Consider the following 23,574-nt stretch of genomic DNA (forward strand, 5'->3'; position numbering starts at 1 on the left):
TGGCAACAGCAGTTCCGTCATCACCTCTATGAATGACAGATACTTCCCGTTCTCTCTGAGACAGCTGGCCTCTTATGAGCACTTTAGACAAAGCTAAAGATACAAGACTTTGACATATATTGTTTATCAATAATTTTCATGAGAAAAACTCATCTGTCATCTCTCCTACCCATTTGTGTCAGTCATTTAGCAACAGAATTGCTGTTGCCACATCTGGCCATGTTGCCTCCTGATTCAGGAGCCTCCTCTCACTGTCAGAAGTTGCCAGGGTCTCTGTTGCCAGCCGTTATACTAGTCTAAGCTGAAAAATTGTCTTTTCTCCCTCCTACTTTGACATTTGTCCTTCCTTTGCTGTGATGCATTATTTAGTGCTGTATGGTAAATATACAACTTTATGAGCTATTTCACAACACAGATGTGTTTTACTATCACATTGTGCAAACTTCTATATCTGGAAGTGAGAAATGGGGGGTTAAGTACAGACTGTCCTGGCAAACAGTGATTCTGGAAAGGTTCCATGAGGCTTGTAAGAGAGAAGCAGCTTAGCATGAATTTCTTGTGCTATGAAGTAACAGCCTCGTGCAGCCCATCGATGTAAAAGTAGGGACATGGTGAACTCTAGGGGGACTCCGTGTTGCCCTGGTGTTCAAGTTTCTAAAGCAATGCTGGAAGATAGAAGAGGGTTAGAAGACTACAAAGATAATATAAGGCTACTGTTAATTGGAAGTGTAGGGGAAATACAGTAAGTAAACTTGTTTGTGGTGAAGTTTTAAGAGGTAAATGTTATATTGCCAGATTAGAATCAGGTGAACTCCCATTTATCTGTCCTTACTGTCAATTACATTACAAGGAGAAATGATCTGAGTGAGCAAATTAAAACATTTAGCATGTTTTGCCCATTACAAAAAGATTAAAAGATTTGACAATGTGTACCTGTGCAAGTTAGAAATGCGAGATCTGAAGGTACTTTTTAATCCCACAGAGGAAGGCAAAACAAGAGCCGGTGACTGGAAGTGGAAAGTAGGGAAATTCAAATGAGAAATTAGGCAGAAAAATTTAACAATGAGAGTGATTAACCTTTGGAAAACTGGGATGTGCTCACTTTTCAATCCCTTGTTATCTTCTAATCAAAGCTGCAGTCTCTTGGGAAGAACTGCTTTCATTATTACAAGATCTGCTTTGGGCAAGCCTGAGCAGTCAGGGCCCATATAGGAATAGCCAGGTGAAACTTAATGTCCCACAATATATACAGCATCAGACAAGAACAGTTAACATTCTTTTCTGAACTGATCATCTCTGTGCATCTTCCTGTACCTCTTCTAGTTCTGGACTTTTTCTGAAACAGACCTGGTAATAGTTCTGAGATCCTTAAACACATTTTCCCCAAATATAAATCTGTCTCTCAAGAAAGAAGGATTAATTCTTATTTGTTTTTACCATGATATTTTTTGCTGAATATTTCTGGACAATAATGCTATCAGGTTTCCACATACATCTCTTTTCACAAAAATGATCATGCCAAAATGATCCTCTCTATGGTGAGTAAAGAGTTCAGGCTCTGTGGAGTACTTAATCCTTGGCATGGCTGCCAGCAGAGATGTTTTTTAGTTTGATGCGAATACCTCAACTGGTTTTGAGAACATGTATCTGATGCATTCCAAGGAGTCTTTTAGGGTAGATTTAGGCTGTTAAATCCTCTGCACCTTTTTTATCTACTTCAGCACTTTTCACATTTGCAAATGCAGAATTAAATGGTTCATGAAATATCTTGTAACAAATGAAGATGACAATACAAAGTAATGGAATAAGCTATTGTTAATATCAGATATCTGTATGCCTAAGAGTTGCTGCACATTGTGGGATAAAAATGATCAAAATAAATGACACTTCTTAACTCAAGGGATAAATTACACCACAGGTAAGATGCTAAACAGTGAAAAAGAAGATATTTACGTAGATGGAAAGGTTCAGCCACATCAGCAACCCCTGCACTTCAGATTCCCTTAGGGGTTACAGGCAGCATTCAGAAGGAATAATGATAGCTGTGGGAAAAAGATCAGAAGGTCTATTAGTGCTTTTGTAAAATCTTTAAATTCTTCAAGCCATGTCTGTATTCTTTCGAATGACTGAAAGGGAGGCTGGTTTGATTTCTATTATTTGTTGTACTTTGTAGAAAAGTAAACTTTTTCAGATAGGCAAAAATGATCTTGTGTACTTCTGTAACACCTTCCAGACTCCAGGGTGTTTTGCCAATATTTTGGAAGCATTCCACTCCCAGCTGGTAAACATCTTTTCACACAGGACATGGTGGGCCACTGACACTTCCCAACGACCTGCAAGTGGAGTATCCTTTAGCGGCTAACAGCTTTAGCAAACAATGTAAAGGGGATTTTTTGCCAACAGAAATTATAGGAGAGAGGTATGGAGGTGGTCTGCAATTGTCTAAACTGATATTGGGCAACAAGGTTGAGCAAAGGCCTTGAAGGAGCAAAATAGTAGTAGAAGTGGGCTTTGCAGGTCACCTAAAGCACAGCTCTCCAAGCAGCACATTACTTTCTGTTATCACATTCGGACATTGGTCACTACTGACTTGAAGGGACTGAATGACCTGTGGCACTAGGCAAGTTTCTTTCGAGAGATGTCTTATCCAAATATTGTCTCTGTACAGCATGATTGGTAAGAAGATCCTATTCTAAAATTTGATGTCTCCCAGAGTCAGCTCTGAGCTTTCCATTGCTGATATAAAGGCAAAACCTGCCAATCTCCATTTAAAGCTGGACCAAGAATGTGGGTGGGTTTGGTCTAGCAAGAGACCTGTGGGAATATGTTAAGCTATCTTCTGGAATTAGTTCCAGGTAGGTTGTTTTGCTTCCTGTCTTCCATGTTGATTTGCACATCTCTCAACCCTTATACAGAGGTATTTGTAATATTTTTTCTGGTGACCTGAACTAACCAGAAAAGAATCAGAAAATATTTCAGAAGTACAGATCTCTAGCAACAGAGATCCCATCAGCTAGATCTTCAACTGGTATGAATTGGCATTGCTACAATGACTTTTAGAGCTGAACTTGTTAATAGCAGCAGAAGATGGATCTGCCTCAATATTTGTGTTACTGACCATCCACACAATGGCAGAACAGATCAGAAGAGTGAAGAAAAACCTGCTGGGTCAAGCTGTTCTTCCCACTGCACTGGTAGCAATTTCTCCCCACACCTTTTCATGCCTCCTTGTTAAGCTAGTTCTCTGGGTCCACAAAATCATAGGATCACCTGCTTTCTGGGACTGTTTTGATCTCTTTTCCCATGCTTCCTCCTGTACATGAGGAATGTCTGGTATAAGTGAGACTTTCCCGATATCCTTCCATGTTCTTCATTAAAGTGAATCTAAAAAAGAGGTTGATTCTCAGTAGGGAGGGTTGATACTGACCTCCTGTCCTCTTTTCAGGCAGTCTGGCTGCTCTTCCCGCTCTGTGCTTGGGACAGAGAGGCCTGAATCTTTTGAGTTTGTTTCTGCATTTCATGAGATTCACACCTGGGATGCAAATGTCTTCAACAAGAATGAAAAGGAAACGCTTTTCGCTTTTCATCTTTCACAGCAATTTGGGGTAATCTGAGATTTAATTTATTCACCAGTTGAAAGGGAAAGGGAAAATCAAGCCAGCATCTTTCTTTCGAGCCAAGCTCTTTCTTGCGTACCCCGTGCAGGCTCACACAAAAGAGCTCTGATCACTCTAACTAGGTGCTTGTTCTAATTATAGAAAGATTTAGCGTTGGTTACATAATTGCCCGCTGCACATTGGCACACGGCATTGTTATACTACAAAAGCCTCTTTTTTCCCCCCCCTTTCTGCAGCAGACCCAGCGTCAGCCTGTTTAACTGAGAGCTGCAAGGAACAGAATTAATCTCAAGCAACCTGCCACAGCTTTTCCAGGAGAGGCCAGCAAAAATCAGATACTGACCTGCTCTCTTTGCTGGGAGCGTTGCCAACACATGTGATCTTGCAGTTAAAGCAGGGGATTGAAAGCCTGGGCCACAGTCTTAAGCATCCTGGGTAGAAGCAGTGAGCTGTGATCAGGAATCAGTGGTTGTGCTGAAGTTACAGTCTCTATTTTGGGTTTTTATATGCAGTAGTGCAGTAGCTTTAAATGGATACCCTGCTATTATGCCCAGTATCGGCCTGAGCCATGGAGGTCATGAATTTGCAAACACAAAAATCTATAGGAAAACTTCCACAGACTCTAGTAAATACAGAAGTAATAGATCTTTTCCCCATATTTCTAAGCTTATTTTATTCTGTGATTTGGAGTGGTTATTTCATGTCCCCACACTCATTTCTCTCTCATTTTCCCAGTAGTACATCACATGCACATCTCTGTGACTTTTTATTTTATTCCTCTTTTAACATCACCCTCTAAGCTGTAAAGCTTCCTTCTAACAGATAGTCTTTCCTACACAATTTGTAATGGTCCAAGACTGAGCTGGGATGCTTCACTGCTCCCCCATCAGTTCAAAAGCTCCCATCTGTCCAAGGAGGGAAAGAAGCTTATGGGATTGTAGCCAGTTTTGCCATCATATGGCTGACGCAGCAACTGGCCATGTGGGCCCTGTATCCACAGTGTGCTGGCAGGGTAGTCACCCTTAACTCTGCTCTTCATAATTTGTAGCTGATTTGCTTCTTAGAGATAATGTTTAGCAGGAAGCCCACATTGTGCAGGCATTTATGTTAATATCTGCTGTAGGGGACAAGTAGGGAAAACAAAAGTGAAGTGAAGCCAGATGGAAACAAAAGGGGTACCCAGCAAATATTCCCAATATTGTGTTGATCTTTTAGGAAAATCTTTAGTATACCATTGTCCCACAGCCGAGGAGAAGGTGGACAGGTTACCTTTACAGCATTTTCTGCTGGGGCTTGGATGAAAAACCTGTTCATCCTGGAAGAGATGCTGGTCATCAGGACCTTTCCCTGAACACAGTGTCCTGGTTTATTACTTCTAGAAGCTGAGACCTTTTGCTTCAAGTGTTTCTAGATCCCTTTTTTCCCTCTCTCTACCTTTTTGGGTGCAACCGTATCCCTCCAAATGTGAATGGAAAGGCAATGTGGTGATGCTTTTCCTGGATTTCTTTCAGTGTTTCCAGAATCCTGCTGGAAACAGTAACTCTCAAAGAGTTATTAAGATCCTTTCGGTCTCATTCTGGTTTTGGTCTCTGGCATCCTTTTAAAGTATTAAGGATTAATTGTGGTAGCTGTGTCCTTAACTTTGTCCCAAATACTTCCAATTTTCCACTATGGGTTCCCAGGTGTTACTGAATTGCAGGTTCTCTTTATCAGAAAGATATTGACTGGAAACAACATTGAGTTTCCTTCTTTTCACAATGGGAGAAAAGTTCAATCAGAAATGCTAAGTTTCCAGTGGGTGACTATCAAGTTAGGTATTTGCTCCAGGGAATATGAATCTCTTACAATATTTATGACAATTCAGCAGCGTTTTTTCATTCTCTGCTCTCTTTTATTGTAATCTTTATTGCAAGAAGACTTTGGTGAAGAGATTGGTTTTGCATTGAACCTTGAATACGATAAAATTTATTATAATTTTCATTTCTTATGGTAAGGAGATAAAGGTTAGCTGCAGAGAAAGCTGCTTTTTTTTTTTTTTTTTTTTTTTTCCATTCTGCAATTATTTTCCTTGTTGCCAACAGCTCTTATTCTTGATGAACATGGTTGTTTTACTGGATCATTTTCTTGGATGGAGAACAGCAGTTTCTGAGATATTTATGATACACATCTCTTTGGTCTTTGGAATTATACCCTTAAATATAAGCTGATCTTAGGCAGCCATGTGTGCATTTCACTGAATTATAAAAGCTAAGTATAGCTGCATAGTTTGTGCTATCAGATTATGCTGCTTGAGGATCTGACCACAGGATGGACAACATTGTTCTGTGTTCAACAGCAGCAGGACAATGTTCGACTCCATTGCCAGAAGCCCTCTGGTGAGAGCACTTCCTCAGCACCGGGAGCATGTGTTGCAGTAGCCAGACTCACAAAGTAGAATGTTCATAGTGCCCTGGTCAAACCCACACCCTTCACTACAGAGCAGTTCTGATTTCTAGTTGATAAAAGCATCGGTGTCCCTCCAGCACCTCTCACAGGTGTAGAAAACTAGGGCTCTGATATCTGAGTTTGGTATTTCTACCTTCTCTCCTGATTTCTGATATATGTATGTATATATGCTTACAGATATATGTACCTTCTCCCTGCTGCAGGGCTTTCAGTGAGAAAACGTTGAAAACCAATTGAAATATCATGAAGTCTTAAGACTTTTCCAAGAACGCAGAAGGTGGCTGTTCGGGCAGCCGTGCCAGGTTGGGAGCCCCACTGATAAAGGGGAGATTGTGTTACCCCGTTTTGCAGTGGACTGGAGGGTGCTGCCCGTGCACCTCCTCTTTTGCAGTTAGGATGTGGGAGCGGCGCGCACCCCTGCACCGGGGGCACAGGCGTTAAAGCAGCCCCGGGGCCGCCGGTGCGTAGCGCCCTCGCGGCTGCCCTCCCGCCGCCCCGCGGTGGGCTCGCCCAGGGGCCGCCCCTTGCAGTCCCGCGGCGCCCCCGCCGCTCCGAGCGGTCGCGGCCGGACACTGCACTTCCCAGCATGCCGCGCGGGGCAGGGCCATACCATGTGCGAGGCGGGGGGGGGGGGGGGGGGGGGGAGGAGGCGGCTGAACGCGCGGGAGTTGAAGTGCCGCCGTGCCGGCGAGGCGGTAAGTGCCGGCTCCGTGGGCTGGCGGAGGCGTCGACGCGGTGCCGGAGGCTGCGGAGGGTCCGGTGGGGCGGGACCCGGCCCCTCGCTGCTCTCTCGGCCCTCGCCGCGGCATCGGGCGCCTCGTCCCGGTTCGGCCCCTCCGCGCCCCGGCTGGTGCCGGTGGACGCGGGGGTCGGGGCCCAGGGAGCGGTTGCCCGGCGCAGGCCCCGGCGGTGGAGGCTCGGCTGCCGCAGAGCTCGGTGGGGCCGGGGTTGTTTCTGAAGGCGGGAGCGGCGAGGGGCGCGGGCGCTGCTCTGGGAGGCACGGCAGGGCTCGGCACGGCGGGGCACGGCGCGCCCGGAGGAGAACCGAAAGCAGCCGCGTCCTTCACGGGTAGAGCTCGGGCCGCGCTGCTGTGGCGGCGGCGGGCGCGGGGGGGCGGGTCGGCCTCACCGGGTCTTTGCTGCGGCCCCGGGGACGTTGTCCCCGCTGTCCCGGGGGTGGCCAGCGCTCCCTGCAGCTCCTCGGGCCTCGGAGCAGCGCGATCTCTCGGGCAGCGCTGCCGCGCCGGGGCACAGGCCTGGGCAGGTGGCGGCGGTGGGCCCCGAGGGAGTCACCTCCCGGGCTCCGGGGGAGAACCGGTAACCGCCCGTCCGTCCCCGCTCCCCCGAGCCCTGGGAGTCGGAGAGGCAGGGCGCCCCGCTGTGAGGAGAGGGAACCCTTCGTGTGTGAAGTGTGAAAGTCAAAGGAGCCAGCTCACCTAGGCGAAAGCAGAGCTGGAGGTGATCCATCAACGCAGGCCTTAATAACGAGAGGCAGTGACATCCTGAGGCATATTTCACAGCTGACAGGGTCTTTAAGATACCCCTAGGGGTGTTGGAATGGCTCATTTACATGGAAAAAGCTCCTCGACACCTTATGCAAAACTTTGAAAGACAATTGATTTCTAACAATTCCATTTCTGCACCTTATATTGGAGGGGTTTTAATTCTTCCCTTTTTATTGGTACAACGCGTTGAGCATGAAAACAGGAACTTTACTGCTGAAGAGCTCAGCTGCTCTGTCTGTTTATTTGCTACCTAAAGTTCCCATCTTCTGTTTGTGACGTACAGCTGGCGGGTATGGCAATAGATGTGATGTCACGAACTGCAGATTATAGCTTCAGGTAGGAATAAGATGCAAGAACAGATGGACTTGCATGCTGCTTTCAAGCAAATGTTCTTTCAGTAATAAAGAAAGTGAAGGAAAAAATAAAGGGAGGCATATCTTCTGTGTTAAAAAAAGTCACTGTTTGCACCTTTCACTTTCCAATAAATGAAATTTTACAGAAGTGTACAAGGAGCAGAAATGGTTTAATTAAAACATGTTGCAGAAAATGTTTTTTGAAGGTGACAGAGGATACAAGAGATTTCTGTACAAAAGAGATCAGTCTTCCAGGAAGAAGCCCTGAAATTTCTAGAATTTCAGTGAGACAAGGGGAGGAGGGCAGCTTTTTTTTGGGAAGCGTGTGTTCATTTGGCTGTAGTCAAGGGTCCAGGTTTATTTTCTCTTGAATTTGATCGTAGGTTTGAAGGAGTCCTGATCAGCCAGCTACCCCTTCTGTCTGGTGCTGACAGAGTATGTCTCAGCTTTTCTGCCTCAAAGTTACCTAGGGCTTGTAGGGAAAGAAAAGGAAATAATAATGTTTAGCTAAGATTCTTGCACAGAGGTCTCTTGTGTTATACTAGCCTATTTCGCCAATTGTGTTCTTGTGAACTGTTTTTTAAAAGCTTGACCTGTATCACTGCATGTATTTTTTGGTCACAAGACTTCTGAGAGAAAAAGCACGAGCCAGACTGACCCCACTAAAGGTTCACAGTGAGAAGTAGGAAAGTTTCTCCATCTAGTCTAAGAGTGGGAGGATTAGTGGACTCGTGATGGGGTAAAAGCCCACACTCTGTCAAGGGTGCTCTTGAGAGCTTACAGAGTAGGTGAACCATGCCACTTGATTCGTGGTATAAGCAGAAAGAATGGCCAATCATATTTTCTATCCAATACCAGCCAAATAAAAGAAGAGGAATTCTTTTTTCAGGTCTGAATCCTCTAAAGTGATATAATGAATCATAGTATAGGTATCACATGTAATGAATTACATGCTTACACTGCTTTATGTCCTGTAAGCAATGAAGTAGTGTTCCAGAGTGCCTAGTGTGGGAAATGTGTTTGTTCCCCACCCTTGCCTTCCAGAGAAGAAGTGAGTGAGAAATGTCCCATCCCAGACCTGGGCTGCGCCTGTGACAGAGCCAGGATTAGGCTGTTTATTCTTGCAGGTGTCCATTCTGCCACTGCAGCCCTGCCTGGCACTTGAATGGGATGGCAATGATGAGAAAAATCTCGCTTGGTCACTCTGATCCGGTCCCCCATCGCCTGCGTTGCATGCGGCTGTCTGCCACTGGCTGCTGGAGTTGCACGCAAGCTCCAGGGATGCATTGGTGCTTCCTCCACCACTCATCAGCAGTGAGGCACTTTCATAACTAGTCTGGCAGAATTTTCAACAGGTGTTGGGTGCTTTTGATGTTGCAAGAGCTCCTTTTAAACCCTGCATTTTTATATCCTGTTTTATCCCCTTGCAATTTGCCTGTGCTGTGATATCTTCAAAACATTTACATTGAAGAGGCGGCCTGTTGCAGTGGTCAGAAATGACTTTTGGTGAGCTTGTGTTCCGTTCTCTCTGGCTACCTGTTTCTCCTTGTGAAGCCTTTGGGACCGTGAACAAATGTTTTGTTGCAAGTGCACAAGGTCTAGCAGTGAGTTACTTCTGTGTTTGTGGCCCAAAGTAGGAATAGCAATGGAGTCAGAGCAGAACAGCTTAAATTTAGTTGCTCCGTGATTGCTTGAGCTCTTGGCTGGGGGCAGTGCTAGCAATGCATCATTAGCAAAGGAGCAATTAAAACTTGGATTGTCAGGTCCCTTGGGGCTGTAGGCATCAGTTCACTACATCCTTCTCAGATGTTACAGTTGCTGTTTTGTGTCCCAGCAGGGTTCATCAGTCATGGCACGAAGGGCCTTGAAACTTGCCTCATTGGCAGCAGCTGCTTCTGGCATCTATCTGTATGGAAACAAGTTCCTGGATCCCAATGATTTTGGAGTTGTTCGTGTGGGCCGAGCCATTGCCACAGTAAGTTTCACCCTAGTAATGTGCAGAAAGATTCCTAGGTGGGTAAGGGAATTTGAGTTCACAAGAACTTGGGATTTCCTGCATTCCCTCTCTGCATTTCCAGTTGGCAGCTGGCTCCGGGAGTCAGAAGATCAATAGGGAGCTCTGCAAATTGTTGATGCAGTGGGGAGAAAAGAGGTGAAAGCATATAAGGAATAGACCTGTCGTTTGCACGTTTTGGAAAGAAACAGAGGTCCTGGGCTGCAGAGAACTGTCTCTGCTTCCCCGGATAGGGTGGGACCTTCAGAGCAAGGGCTCACTTTGGGCCCACATCTTCATCAGCCACGCTTCAAGGTCAGTCACCCAGGTACAGTGTCCTGCTGCCTTTAACAGTGACCTAGTTCAAACCATCTTGTCTGCATATGCCATTTTTAACATTGGAATGTTTTGTTTTAAGGATCATGGTTGTTGTATTGATGTGCCATGGTAGCCATTGCCCTGTGACCCTTAGTATGAGAGATTTGGGGAGAGGAGGGCAGGTGTTTTGAGGATCATTCTCAAAGCGAGAGTAAAGTGAGATGGGAGATGATGTACTTCTGAGATTGGATTGGTTTCCAGATTCGTAAAATAAATGCTACATCTGCCTAGCATCGCTGCTGTTTCACCCTTGTGTTGATCACTGCTCCAGAAAACCTGAGAATGGAGACTGCCAGCCAAACAGGTTGCTGCCTTCTCCTTGAGGATATTGACCGATGAATCCATGAGCAGCCAGGAACAAGGAGACCAGAGACTCTGGAGGGAGTATCAGTCTCCCTGTACCTCACTTGCATTATACATCTGTCACTTCAGGCCACGATCTCCATCATTTACAGACCCCCAGTGGTAAGCAGCTGTCTGTCTGCATATTCTATGACTTTTAAGGACTTCATTAATGAGTTTTACAGGGAATCGGCTCCTGAGGGCAGATGCAATAAGAAACAAGCTCTGTGGGTTGGCTGTGCCATTTATATGTGGAAGCTGCACCATGAACTATTGTGAAAAGTGAGTGTTTATTTTGAAAGGGTGAGGGCAGAAATACAAACTGTAATCTTTCCTTCTTACTTCCTAAGTACTAAGCTTCATGCTCTGTCCCTGACCATAAGGCAGCGCAGCCTGGTGGCAGGGAACAGCTGTGTCCCTTTTATGGCAGAGGAAACTGAGGTATGGAGAGGGAACACTTATTATGGCTGGAGAGGAATCTGCTATTCCTCCCCACAGCTTATTATGGCTGGAGGGGCATCTGCTGTTCAGGCTATTTGGGCTGTCCAATCAGCCCTTGAGTTCTGCCTGCTTGACCAGTGTTTCTCAGTCTTTCTTCAAGCCAGTGATTTTGTGGCTATCTTCTGGCAAAAATAAGTGAAAGTGTGCAGTGATGAAGCTGTGCAGTTGGTCTGTGTTTTGAGTGATGGTGAGAGATGAGTTTCCTGATGAATAGGGAGTAGGGGAAAGGAGATTTTCTTTGCTTTAGATACTGGCAAATCTAAAGACACGCTTGACTTTCATGTCCTCTGCATTTAGGAAAGTCACAAATCATGGGCTGTAAAGCACTTCACTGGCCTTGCTCTTAAATGCATTAGAGTGTTCTGCACCTGTAGCTGCAAGCAGTGACCCCCAAAACCAAGCAACTAATGGTCAGTCTTCTGTAGGTGACGGCAGCGTGTATTTATATCCATGTGTCTGTATACTTTTAAAACAAGAATTTTCTGTATCTTTTTAAATTATGTGTTCCCTCTGATATGTAGGACTGCATATGGTTAGGTTGCTTCTGAGAGATTCTTTAGTCCTGCTGCATTGGTGATCTCTGTCTTCTCAGTTTGGGGTCTGCTCCTTGTTGGAAAGTCAGAGGTCATATCTCATCTGAGCACTGGCAGCCCGAACTGCTCTCATTCCTTAGCCATGGACTGCTTAAGCCAGTAGAGAAATTAGACATGTTCATTTCTAAGAAGCTCAGCTTCTTGGGCTTGTTCTTTTTGTAAATGAAAGCTGAGACTGTGTAGCAAACAAGGGACTTTGGATATTGGTGGCTTCTACATGGACCTAAAGCGTCTGTCCTTCAATGTAGCCGTGCCCACACTTCTTACCTGCGGTTTGATTCAATCGTTGGGCTATAGCCAGGCAAAAGCAAGCTGTAATTAAGAGGCTGTAATTCTTAAGAGCTAAGTTGAGCAGCAGCAGACACAAAAATTTAAGACAAGTTATGGTGTGGCAAACAAAACAAAACAAAAGCCTGGAGAAAAGAACACGTGGAGGTCAAGAAACCTAAAGCAGAACTACAGGACTCCGGACAGATTTCATCTGAGTTTGATTAGAAAGATTTGAGCCTGCTTGTACTTTAAGCATACTGGTTCAGTGGTCCTTTGCAGACTTTCCTAAGAAACTTGATGAAGTGCGTTAGCAGAAAATTTCTTCTTGAAGTTTAGAAAACTGGCTCTTGCTTATGTGTGGGTAGACAACGATTCAGAGGGAACATTGTGTCATGACTTGGTAAGATTTGAGGATAGTTTTAGGAGTGGTGGAAGAGCATAAGGTGTTGAGAATTCACTGATACAAAGTGAAAGCCCAAGTCTTTGGGACATTTAACACTGGACTGGATACCAGATCAGTTAAAGAAGTATTCTGACATTTGTAAGGGGAGGGACTGATTAATCTTCTAGATCTTTTTATGTCTCTGAGATTCAGTCTCACACTGTAACATGAATGACAGACAGCACTAGTCTTGCATGAGAATGAAGTTAGTGGCGTGAACAGCGTCACGGTTCAGAAAGTTTCTATGTTCTGGTAAAAATAGAAACGTGGCAGAGCAGTTGTGCGTTTGCCATATTTCTCTGAGGGTATCCCAGTTGTTTTGGGTATGTGGAAGGAACATTCTGTGCAGTAACTGGAATACATCTCAGGCACTAGCAGGGATTTGGCAATGTCAGAGTTGCCTATCAGGATCATCATAATACTAATTTAGTGTTTAAGATTACGATGTAATTAGCAACTGCTTAATTAATTCCCTCTTCCTCTGTAATACAGACCAATCTGTTAGCTGCTGCTTTTCAAGTTGGAGGTGATAATTACCCTCGTGGACCAGAGATAAAATAAGAACTAACTCAAGACTTCATGCAAGGCTGATTTGAACCTTCCTCCACTTCAAAGTTGTTCTTTGAGGTTGTGAAGATGCTTTGAAAAAATTTTCTTCTGAATGGGTCTTTGTGTGTCTGTGCAGCTCCTGAGTTCACCAGAGACAAGAGAGCCTGAAAAGCCAGAAAAAAAAAGTTGCTGTTCTCAGTTTCCAATTTGGAAAACAGGAAACGTGAGAAACCTTACCTCCATAAGGAGGGAATGTGTCTGTTTGTAACTGATTCCCAGCTGAGTCTCCTGTTGGATGTGTCTCTGAACTTTTGACTGTTTCCCTGTTGTCAGCTCTGGTGACTTTGTCTCAAACTAGATTTGATTCCCTTGCCTCCCTGGCTTTCACGATACATCAGTTGTGCTTTATGCCCTTCCTAGGTGTGCTTGTGGTAAAAGATGGGGCTATTATCCTGTCCCAGAATTGGGGTCTTCAGTAGGGAGATTTTAGGAAATCTGACTTTAGATCTGAGTTATGCAAATGGTTCTTTATGGCAAGGACCTTGAAGTTCAAATGGCAGGTTAGTGGACAGGCTCATCTAGATGTACATTCCCTTTTCTCCCTCCAAGTAAACTTAATAAACATGACCTGTATGTTTCTGTCCACTTGCTGGTGTTCTGACTGTGGAAAGAGAGAAACTTTAGTCATAGGATAAAATTGTGAAATATGTTGCATCTATTTTCAGAAATCATTAAGGCACTAATTTCATTGTCTGTGGCTATGTCTAGCTAACAAGCTTTAGCTGGATCCCCAGCTGAATTGTTGTTTTGTAATTGGGTATCTGACCCTTTGGCCCTCTAGTCCTTTGTGCACTTGAATATCCCCAAAAGTACTGCTGCTTGTGCTAAAGGTGAGCTTGTCTTCAGTCACTTTGTTTCCTTTTGAGCCATCTACCCAGACTGAGCTCAGTGTGCACCAGTGTGGTTAGGCAGGTTGGAGGTGTGAAGATGAAGTGTGGGATAACTGATGGGGCACAAACAGGGTCTGCATGGCCTCTATTACTAGCAGTAGACCTTATTGTGGATGGTTGACTGAGAATGGGAGTCTACTGTGCAAGGTGCTGTACAGAGATTATGAAAATGCTTTGAGCTTCGAAAAGAAGATAGTATAGGAGTGCTAAGTGTTGCTTATTTTTAATAGCTGCATGTCAATGAGGTCCCTGCACTGCTTTCTATAAATGTTCATTGAAACTGAAATAATTTAATTTCTTATAAGTCTGTTACCATAAACTTCACTGTGGAACCTAAACTGTATAAGATACATACATTCTCCTTAACAGAAATTTTGTTGTTTTGATAACTGCAGAGCTTGCTCAACATTTCTGGTTTCATTTGCAGACGGCAGTTATCACCTATGACTACCTTACCTCTCTTCGGAGTGTCCCATACGGATCAGAGGAGTATGACTTCCTCAAATCACAGGTAGGTGATAGCACTGGACTGTGTTCCTTGGAAACTGCAAGGCACAGGTGTGTTGCCAAAGCCATTGCTGTAAAGCAAACTATCAAGCTGTCAGCTTAATAATTCAGTGTGCCTTCTACCAACTGTACTGCATGTTAGATAAGATTCTTGCAGGACCTGTATTGCCCAATGGAGAAGGTCCCTTGTCAAGAGTAGCCACATGCAACCAGTGCTCACTTATGTACATTAGAGATTCAGGTCCTCAGTGTATGGGGTAAGATGCATTTGGGCTCTGTCACCTGTTCTCTGCTGCCCAGACTGGATGTGTGGAGGTCAGATGCTGAGAGGGGCCTGGCAGTGGTTTCTTATCCTGCTTATTGCTTGGTAATAGCCATAACATGAAGGCTGAGAGTTTTAAGTAAAAGGAGTGTGTTGGAGGAGAAATAATAGGGATGAATCAGGCTTGCAGATCCCTGAAGAAATAAGAATTGGGCAAAGAAATGTACATCTCATTGCAAAACACACTGTTGTGTTTTGCTATCAGTAATTAACATGAATAGAAAAAGCATTTCTAGTGAGAAGGAAGATAAGCACCCCTATTGCTCCTCTCAGGCTTTTGCTGCACCTTTCATTCCAGCCTACAGCCCTACAATACCTTGAGCTGTGAGTGACGCCGAGTTTTAGTTGAGCGCATGTGGTATATGTAGCCAGGGTATCTCTGCTATTCCAGCTCAAGGCCTCTCTGGAGTGGGAAATATGGCTTGTGCCAAATTAGGCCAGTCTGCATAGTATGTTTGAAGTAAGGTCTTTAACCTCATTTTTCTTCTTAGTGCATATAGGATTTAGGCCACTGGTCCTGTTGTAATGCATGGGGTGGTGCTCTCCAAGGACTCTCAGACTGGAGGGACTCTGAAGCTGGAAACAGTGGTGGGCCAGGTAGAAATCAGTGACATCGGACTCCAGCATGCTTTAGTATTCTTTTGGCAGAAAATCCACATGATCAGTGTGGTCTTAGAGTATTTGGGATAGTTTGCAGAGTGGCTTCCTTGGGCTTGTTCTCATCCTTGCCTGTCTAAAGATGCTAAGCTGTTCTGTTGTAGCTCCCCATCCCAGGTGAGTGGCACTGATGCCCTGACATAAACTGGAGATAGATGTGTTGGATTCTGGAGCTTCACCTTCCATCTGCCCATGTCTCTGCCATGTGCCTTTGAAACCTGGTTTGCAGAAGGGCTGCTTGTAGCTTTCTTGAGCGACACCCAAGTTATGGAGTTACCAGTGCTTGGACAGCTTGTCATTTGGCAGCAGTTTGCAGCAGCCCTTGCAAATTCCTGACCTTTTGCTGTGTCTCTCCATGGCTTCATTAACCTCTGTCATGCAGGTTTTGATGGTTTGTCAATTCATGCCCCAGGCAGCCAGAAAGGGCTGGCGCTGCACAGAGCTGTGCTCTCCCTGCTTGGCAAACAAGACTAGCTGAGTCAGCCTCTGCGTGTGGCAGAGCCAGTGGCAAGTACAGCATGTCAGCATGACACAAGAGCACTCTGACATGGCCAGCACTAGCCCTTGGCTGCATATGGGGAATGAGCTGGGAGATAGGAGAAAGTGGGCGCAGGCATGGCATGTCCTGCTGTTGGCAGGTGTTATGGAGGGCCACCACTGAGCCTGACAGTGACAGCACTTGTGGCTTCCTCAGCAACATACCTGTACCGCTTGTGCTAGCAAAGCATCTGTTTGGCATGGGAGAATTTTTTGGGCCTGGGCAATCACATGCCAAACCCTTTATCTCAGTGCAGCTCTAAGTGGATCGCAACCATGTCTTTACCATCTTGCAGCTCTTATAACACTCTGTGGAAGCTGATTTTGTTGGTCTCAGACTAGCTCAGAATGACTTTTAAGAAGTTGCCCCATTGGAGTTGGTACTAAAGATTAGTCGCTGGACGGGACCAAGGGGATGTGAATGCCCCTCCCAAGTAAGTGTTGTGTGTGAAGGATGCTTATCCAGATGTTGCTTCTACTGGCCTCTCTCCTGGATAGATCTCTGGTGTTCTCAGCCATTCATTGTACTCTCTGTGCTTTCTGTTCTTCCAGTGAGGCCATCTTAAGCTCCTCTTCATATGCTGAGAGTTTGGAATTTTCTTTTAAGCTTATGTATGAATTGATTACTGATTTCCAACCTCACTTTTGGTGCTGTGCCTAGAAGAGAGATTCTGTGAGGCAGGGATTTGGTGACCCTGGGACTGTGGATAGTGCCAGCAGGTCTGTATGCAGCTGCTGTGTCTCTGTCTCTGGTGAGGTTGTGCTGCGTGTGTGTCTGGAATGGGTTTGCAGCTGGGAGTGGAAAAACACTTTTTCTGTTCATCTCCTCCTTGTACTCAGCATACTGGTGAGTGCTACTCCAGTGCAAATAATGCTCAACTTGCTCTCTATGCATTCCCGGTTAGCCATTAAACTGGAGCCTCTAAATTACACATGGCCACAGATGAGAGATGGGAAGCCTCAGTAGTGGCACCAGTCCCTGAGCCTGCTGGGGCCAAACAGGGACATAGTCATTAGGAAACAATTAAATGCAAAGCAGATTAAGAAGGAAATGGGTTCCCCAGGGGCTTTTAGCCAGGTTCCTGCCTAGCTCTAAGGAATTCTCTTCAATCTTACTCTATTTTTCTGTCCCTCATGGAGCACTCTTGATGCTGATGCTCTCAGCCTTTCCCTTCTCAGCACCTTTTTATGGCCAGCAGATTGAGGGTGTTTCACCACTTTCTGTGAGGCAGGAAACAGTATCTGGAAATTCACTGTGTGTCCCTGGGGTTGGTTTGCTTCTCTTTGCTTCTGCCCTCAGCCAGGAGATAGGAGAATCCACTTTCCTGATACTGCGTATCTTTTCGATTCCTGCCCCTGCCTGTAGTAGAGAGAAACCTGCTTAAGTGGTCAGGCTTATGTCCGTCCCAGTGGTTGCTTCATCTCACCACTGGTGGCTTGACCATGAAGGTAATGATCTTTCTCCTGAGTTAAGGATCCTTTTCTGGCGTGTCTGCCCTTTTCCTGCATTTGGTGATAATGCCAGTGTGCTGATGTCAAGGCCAGTGGTAGCCATGGTTAGCCCCAAGACATTGGATATCTGTAGGTCTAGTGTCAGGAGCATTAGGGGTGATATGAGCTTTCTTCACTTCACGTCTGTTTCATTAAATGACTCTGGCCATCTTTGCACAGGTAAGCTTGGGCATTTCTTCCGGTTTCTGCCCCTGCTTGTAATGGGTCAGAGGAGGAAGGAGGGCAGCCTGCTCAGTCAGTGCCATTTCTTTACCTATTGCTTTCTCAACAGTGCATTTTATTCTGTAGAGGGCTGCATTTCTCTAACATTCTTTTGCCTCCTTGAGTGTTTGCCTCCTTCCATGTTTGTGTCCTCAGTCTCAAGTCAGCCTGCTCTGTGACATCCATCGTAGCACCTGAATGTCTTGGTTGACACTTCCTATAGTGCTGCATCAATTTCTGTTGATCTTGCTGTCAGTCAGGAGGTGTCTCACAACATGCAGTTTAAGGGCTGGCATCAATGGGATTCTGAATTGTTGTTAGTGTAGTAAGAGGATTGCAATGGGTTGGTCATCTTGCAGATTTCAGCCAAAGTGGCCACAGTTGAAAATCTTGAGCAGGGAATTTTTGTGTCATTTTCCTCTGTAAGACAAAAGGTTACTGTTGTGAATGTGGGTAGAGGTATTTTTTTTAATGGAAAGGAGATAGCAAGGAGAAAAAGGATCTGTGGTCAAGGTGTCTCGGGAGACAGTGGGAATCCATTCTTGAATTAACTTTGTTGGCTACAGAATTGCCTTGTCAGGGAAAAGCCATTTGGGAGGTTAATTATCTTTCCTCCTTTTGAGAGCAGAATGAGGATATTCTCCTCATCCAAACTCCTGGTTATTGGGCTGTCAGTATCTGGGCAAATATTTGGAAGGTGTAACCTTGTGCCATCGTTATACAAAATACGATTTCTTGCTCCTTGGAGGCTATTCCTGGCGTTTGTTGTGTTTGCTTCTCATGGTGGGGTGGGTGTTTTCAAAATGAGCTGTCTCACCGTGAAGTTGCTTGACTGAAGGATCCTGGAAAGAAAATGAGTGGGTGTATGTATGTGTGTGTTTTTCAGAAATAACCTATAGTTTCTGGATAGTTCAGACCAACGAAATAGCCGGTGTCTTTGGACTTCCCTCATGATTCAGTAACACTGTGTGCTTTGAATAATAGGAAGTGATGTCTAAAATAGTTTCTTCACGATGGAGGTGGACTGCATCTGCAGAGAGAAATCCCCAGGAGCTCTCCATGGCATTCCTTCAAAAAGGCAACTATGAATGGGGACTATGGGCTGTTGTACACCACAGCCAGTCTGTGTAGTGGTGGCTGTCTTTGCTTGTGCTTCATTCAACCTCTGATGAACTGGAGTGAGAAGAAGCAAATGAACTTCCCTATGAGACACGGAATAGCCATTAGGTGGCAGTGACTTTCTGTTGCCAAGCTAAATGGGAACCAGTAATAGAGAGGTGAAGAGCTTCACAGCGCATCCACAGTCCCTGATCTGATCATGTTTGGTTGCTCTATTATGTGCTCCCCAGGATATCTCTTCATCTAAAAGGCATGGTCTACGCTAATGCAGTCTAAAAAAGCTACTAGCAGGGCCAGCTGGTGGCTTGATGACTCTACATTTGAGCACGGCTGTCTAGCAAACTTCCTGCCAACACATAAAGCATGAAAGCTTTGCACTGAAAACACATAACAAGCTGTAAAATAAATCTTATAATTATAAGACACTTCCTTTTCCTCCTTCTGCTTTCTAGAGTGGTGTCAGCTGAACATTATGGCCACAGCATCTCTAGATTTTAATTTTGTAGCATTAGGAAAGTCCTTTATTTTGGGGATGCGTGCCTATGAAACAAGATGTTTTCAGTCCTCAGCAGTGATTTATTCAGAGAAATGGGCCATCTCACTGTGACATTTTATGAGGAGGAAGAAGGAGAGAAGTCTGAAGAAAGAGGCAATGCCTCATTTATTGCACTTTTCCTGTCTGTGCACCCTCATCTCTGAAGTGCTTCACTCCCGGAGCATGAGTGTGAAGTGTCAGGCAAACCACTTGCCCAAGGGGTCCTGCATTTTGCACCTCCCCAGCAGGAAACTCTGTGCCTTGGGAGCATTTAACCTTCTCTCCTCCAGGTGGGGCTATGTCATTTGAATCCCTGTAGACCTCATTACTTTGCTTCCTTATAGCTGCTGAAGAGGTACATAATAGCCAGAGGAATATCTGAAGAATATCTCAACCGGTACAGTGAGGAAACCATTAGGAAGCCCTTGAATGATGTAGACTGCAAGGAGCCTGCACCTTGATGACCGCTATAAAAAGAGCAAATGGAAAGTGAAGAAATAATCCTGTTCTATTTAGTTTTTGGACTACGCCTCGAGTCCCAGTGTGAAATGAACATTCAGCAGTGCAAAGTCAAGAGATACGGCAAGAGATGATATCTCCTCTGAAGAGCGATTTATGTATTTGCCTAGATTTTTACCCTAGATATGCGTGGTGCAAATAGATATGAACACGGTATTTCTCAGAGGGTTGAAGGTCTGTGTAAAGAGGGAAGGAAAGAAAAAGCAGAAATTGCTTAGGATGCCACTGTAAGTAACTTAAGATTGGTTCTAATGACTTTGGTTCAGGCTCTAATTAGGGATGTTTTCTTAATGAAGGACTGTGTATCCTTGAACTACTGGTCAGTTTATATGATTTGATTGTGGGAGACTACCTGTAAAATCAGTAGAGCTGAGAGGTAGCCAGTGCTTTACCTGTTTTAAGAATAGGAAGAGAGCTGGCTTGAGAATTGAAATAATCTTATCTGAGACTAGGAAAAATAGATACCTAGAAGATTCACTTGGGGATAGAGACACATCAGTACTTCCAACGGCAAACTAGGCTTCTCAAATGTTTTTGTTTGTCCTTTGAGCCCTTAACAAGACCCATATTGTGGATTCTGTTGCCTTTTTTAAGGTTACTGTAGTCAGCTTGCAATGAAGGACCCCAAATTAGGAGTACAGAGATGTAAAAACAGGAATGAAAAGACTAGCATGGCGTGCGGAGGATATTTCACGTATCAGGCCAGGTTGGAGTTTCAGAGCAGGACTGAATACTGTAGATTGGCTCTGCTAAACCAGTGACCTTAATGCATCCTCCCCAAAGTGTATCTGATAAAAGAATGTGCTGGAGGACAGCACACAATTATCTTACCTGTCAAGCTAGTGTCTTTATTTAGTGCGTTAAGTCAGTGTTGAGGGAATTGCTATGGTGGGTGGTATCTTGCAAAAACTTCTCTGGATTTCTTGGCAATGTTGAAGGTGTCTTAGTGGGTTCCAGGCAAACCCCTTTACCTATGTGGGGGCCACCCTGTTTGCATACTTGAGGGAAAGGTGTCTCTGAAAGGAACTCTGCTGTCTTCATGCATCGGGTGCCCCAGGACCAGGCAGGACTCTGCTAGGCTGAGGAAGCCCAGGGGACTAGGAAAAAAGGAAGCTATGTTTCTCTTGCATTGGAGCAGTTTTAGTCTAGAACAAAACAAAATGTAAATTTCGGTGCCAGGTTTGGAAGCTACCCCTTTATTTACTAGCGTGTTCAGGTGCTCTGCCTAGAAATCTGCTTATGTGAGCACGTGTCTGCATTTTTGTACATCTGGACAGGCACATCTGTCTGCCTGTAGGCATGTGCCTGTGTGTTCAGGTGTGAGTGCTTTTGTTGAAGTAGCCACTTTGAAGACAGAGTCAAAGGTTCAAAGATGGCTTTGGAGGAGGGAATCCAAGGTGGTAATCACATTCACTGCTAGCCTAGTTAAGCCTACTTTTGGTCCCATAGAACTGGTTTGGTTTTTTTTTTTTTCTTGTCTCTTTTTTGACTTGAGAGTCCTGTCTCAGTGGCTGCAAATTCTGCTGATGATGCACCATTCAGAGCAGCTTTCCACTCCTTCCTCTGCAGCAGCATCATCTTGGCAGGTCTGACACCAGTAACAACTTGTTTTTGTCAGTGTACTGAGCTGATGTGACTTGGAAGGGGCCCACAGGGAGCAGATAAACATAGTGACAAGGGTCATCTTTGTACAGCCTCCACTCTGTTCCTAGCTCCACTTTAACAGTGAATCTGCATGAGCTTGCAGACATGCATGCATACACACATGCACAGTGCTTTATGAAATGCCTCCTGCTAGGCCTGGATCTGCTTACTGTCTTGCCAGTTTTGCTGAATTGGAAGGTAAATTCACTGAAAAGGTCACTAGCAGAATTGCTTTTCAAAAAAACCCAGCTCCTAAAATGTCTTCACTGCCCCTGCAATCTCTGTTTGAAAATGTACTCATTTTGAGTTGCCTGTGAACTCTGTAACTGTGGCAGCCTGTTTGTTATTGTAGGGTTGCTCTGAACGGAAGTTGGTTTTTACGGGATTGCCGAAGGGCACCAGGCTTTGCACTCCCATTTGTTTATCATAGGACTGTTGTGTGAAGAGAAGTGTGAAGATACACTTTGCTCCCTCGGGCCCTTTCCTTTTCGTTCAGAGTCAGGCAGCACAGCTGGGCATTTCCAGAGCTTAGCAGGAGCTGTTTCATCTCTGCAGTGCCCTGGTATCGCCTCTTCTGACTCTCTTCCTCTCCAGGACAACTTCCCTGCTTCTATTTCTTGCAGTAAGCTGAGGTTTTGCTGTGGCAGTCTGAATTGGGAGTTATTTGCTGCCAATATATGGAGTGGTGATCCTTGACTGGGGAACATTGTTATAATGAAATGATGGGTCCTGAGCGATGGAGAGTGAGAAACAGCAAGGCTGTTAGCTGGAACCGTGCTTTCCTCTCTGTGAGCTGGTGCTTGTACTGGGCTGTTGTGCTTGAAGACAAGAGGTGTCTGCAACCTGATGCATGTGAAGGACTCCAAGAGCTCTATCAGCTCCTGCTTCCCTGACCAGAAGGGTTAGATCCACTGCAACTTTCCTCGACATCCATTGGCCCCAGAGGCCACAGGCTAGGGACTGAGTCTGTACCAGGAGTGAGGGTGATGTTTGATTCTTTTGAACCTGTGTTTTAATTTTAGGGTAGCAAGTGCTTGGTAATGTGGTTGAGGACTGAGCAAAATGCAGGCAGAAGCAGCTTCACGGGTGCATCTCTCCTGGTATATCCCCATCTGAACGCATGCAGCTTCCCGCACTAGCCCTGCACAGCTGACCTCTCTGTTGGCTTGTGCTGCCATCCTGTACCAGACCTGAATCAGCTTCCTGCTCTCCTGATTCTCCTGCAGCCTGCCCCAGCTCTGCCCTTACCTCTCCCCACTGACGCTTCAGCCCTGGCAGCAACCTCCCTGGCCCCCGTCATGCTGCCAGCAGATTTGATATGGATTTACCCCACCCAGCCTTGCACCGATTAGTAGCTCATGTGGCAAAGATTTGCCACAATCTTAATTTTCTGAGAAAATGGAGACCCAGTGCTGGGTGGATGCGTTGCCAGCCCCAGGCAGGACAGCTCTCCCAGGCTATGGCTTTGCACACCTGTGTCAATGGCGGCTGAGCCGGCAGGTTTCCCCTTCCCAGTCCCTTTCTGGAGTAGGATTCCCAGCCCTGGCAGACTTTGGTCTTTACCTGGAGAGACACTGTGTGTATCTTAGCTTAATTCCTGGAAATCTCACTCCAGAAACAGGCAGATGTCAGGTTCTGTAACATGCTGAAATCAAATGAACTCAAAGCCCAAGGAACTCTTCCACTCAGAAACAGCCTAAAACCCCATTATATTTCATATTAATATTGAAAGATTAATGCAGGCATGCAATTTTTATTTGAAGAATACTAAATTTAAATAAAGCAACAACAAAGAAGTCAAGCTCTGTCCCTTTGCAAAATCTTTGAAATGGTGGGATGTATGTGTAGCTAATGAAGGAAAGTTCCTTTAAATTAAGGAAGAAGCAGTGTATAGATAAGACCACTTCCCCACACAACCCCCATCCCCATGGCTGATGCCCCTCCTTCCACCTGCATTGCTCAACAAATTTCATCTCAAGAGGGGAAATGAATTTTCAGTTGCAACATGCCTAGTAATTAACCACACTGTAATTCTGATGTGCAGTGCTGTCACCCACCATCGGGTGGGAGTGGAAAAGGCACT

The 23,574-nt window shown here is 45.2% G+C and overlaps 1 protein-coding gene across 7 annotated transcripts in view; it reads left to right on the forward strand.

Moving 5' to 3' along the window:
• Positions 1-6,708: 6,708 nt before the first annotated feature.
• ADCK1 (aarF domain containing kinase 1) overlaps positions 6,709-23,574 on the forward strand; it is an 81,864-nt gene continuing 64,998 nt past the window's right edge. For 4 of the 7 annotated variants that reach the window (XM_074868512.1, XM_074868517.1, XM_074868518.1 and 1 more), the window contains exons 1-3: positions 6,709-6,757; positions 9,758-9,895; positions 14,366-14,449. In XM_074868512.1, coding sequence (XP_074724613.1) covers positions 9,770-9,895; positions 14,366-14,449 — 210 coding nt within the window. In that variant the 5' untranslated portion in view covers positions 6,709-6,757; positions 9,758-9,769. Of the gene's footprint in view, positions 6,758-6,947; positions 7,132-9,754; positions 9,896-14,365; positions 14,450-23,574 lie in introns of those variants that run through there. The other 3 variants (XM_074868513.1, XM_074868516.1, XM_074868514.1) reach the window with 3 other exon arrangements.

The sequence above is a fragment of the Strix uralensis genome, chromosome 4 (genome assembly GCF_047716275.1).
Source record: "Strix uralensis isolate ZFMK-TIS-50842 chromosome 4, bStrUra1, whole genome shotgun sequence".
NCBI classification, from domain to species: domain Eukaryota; kingdom Metazoa; phylum Chordata; class Aves; order Strigiformes; family Strigidae; genus Strix; species Strix uralensis.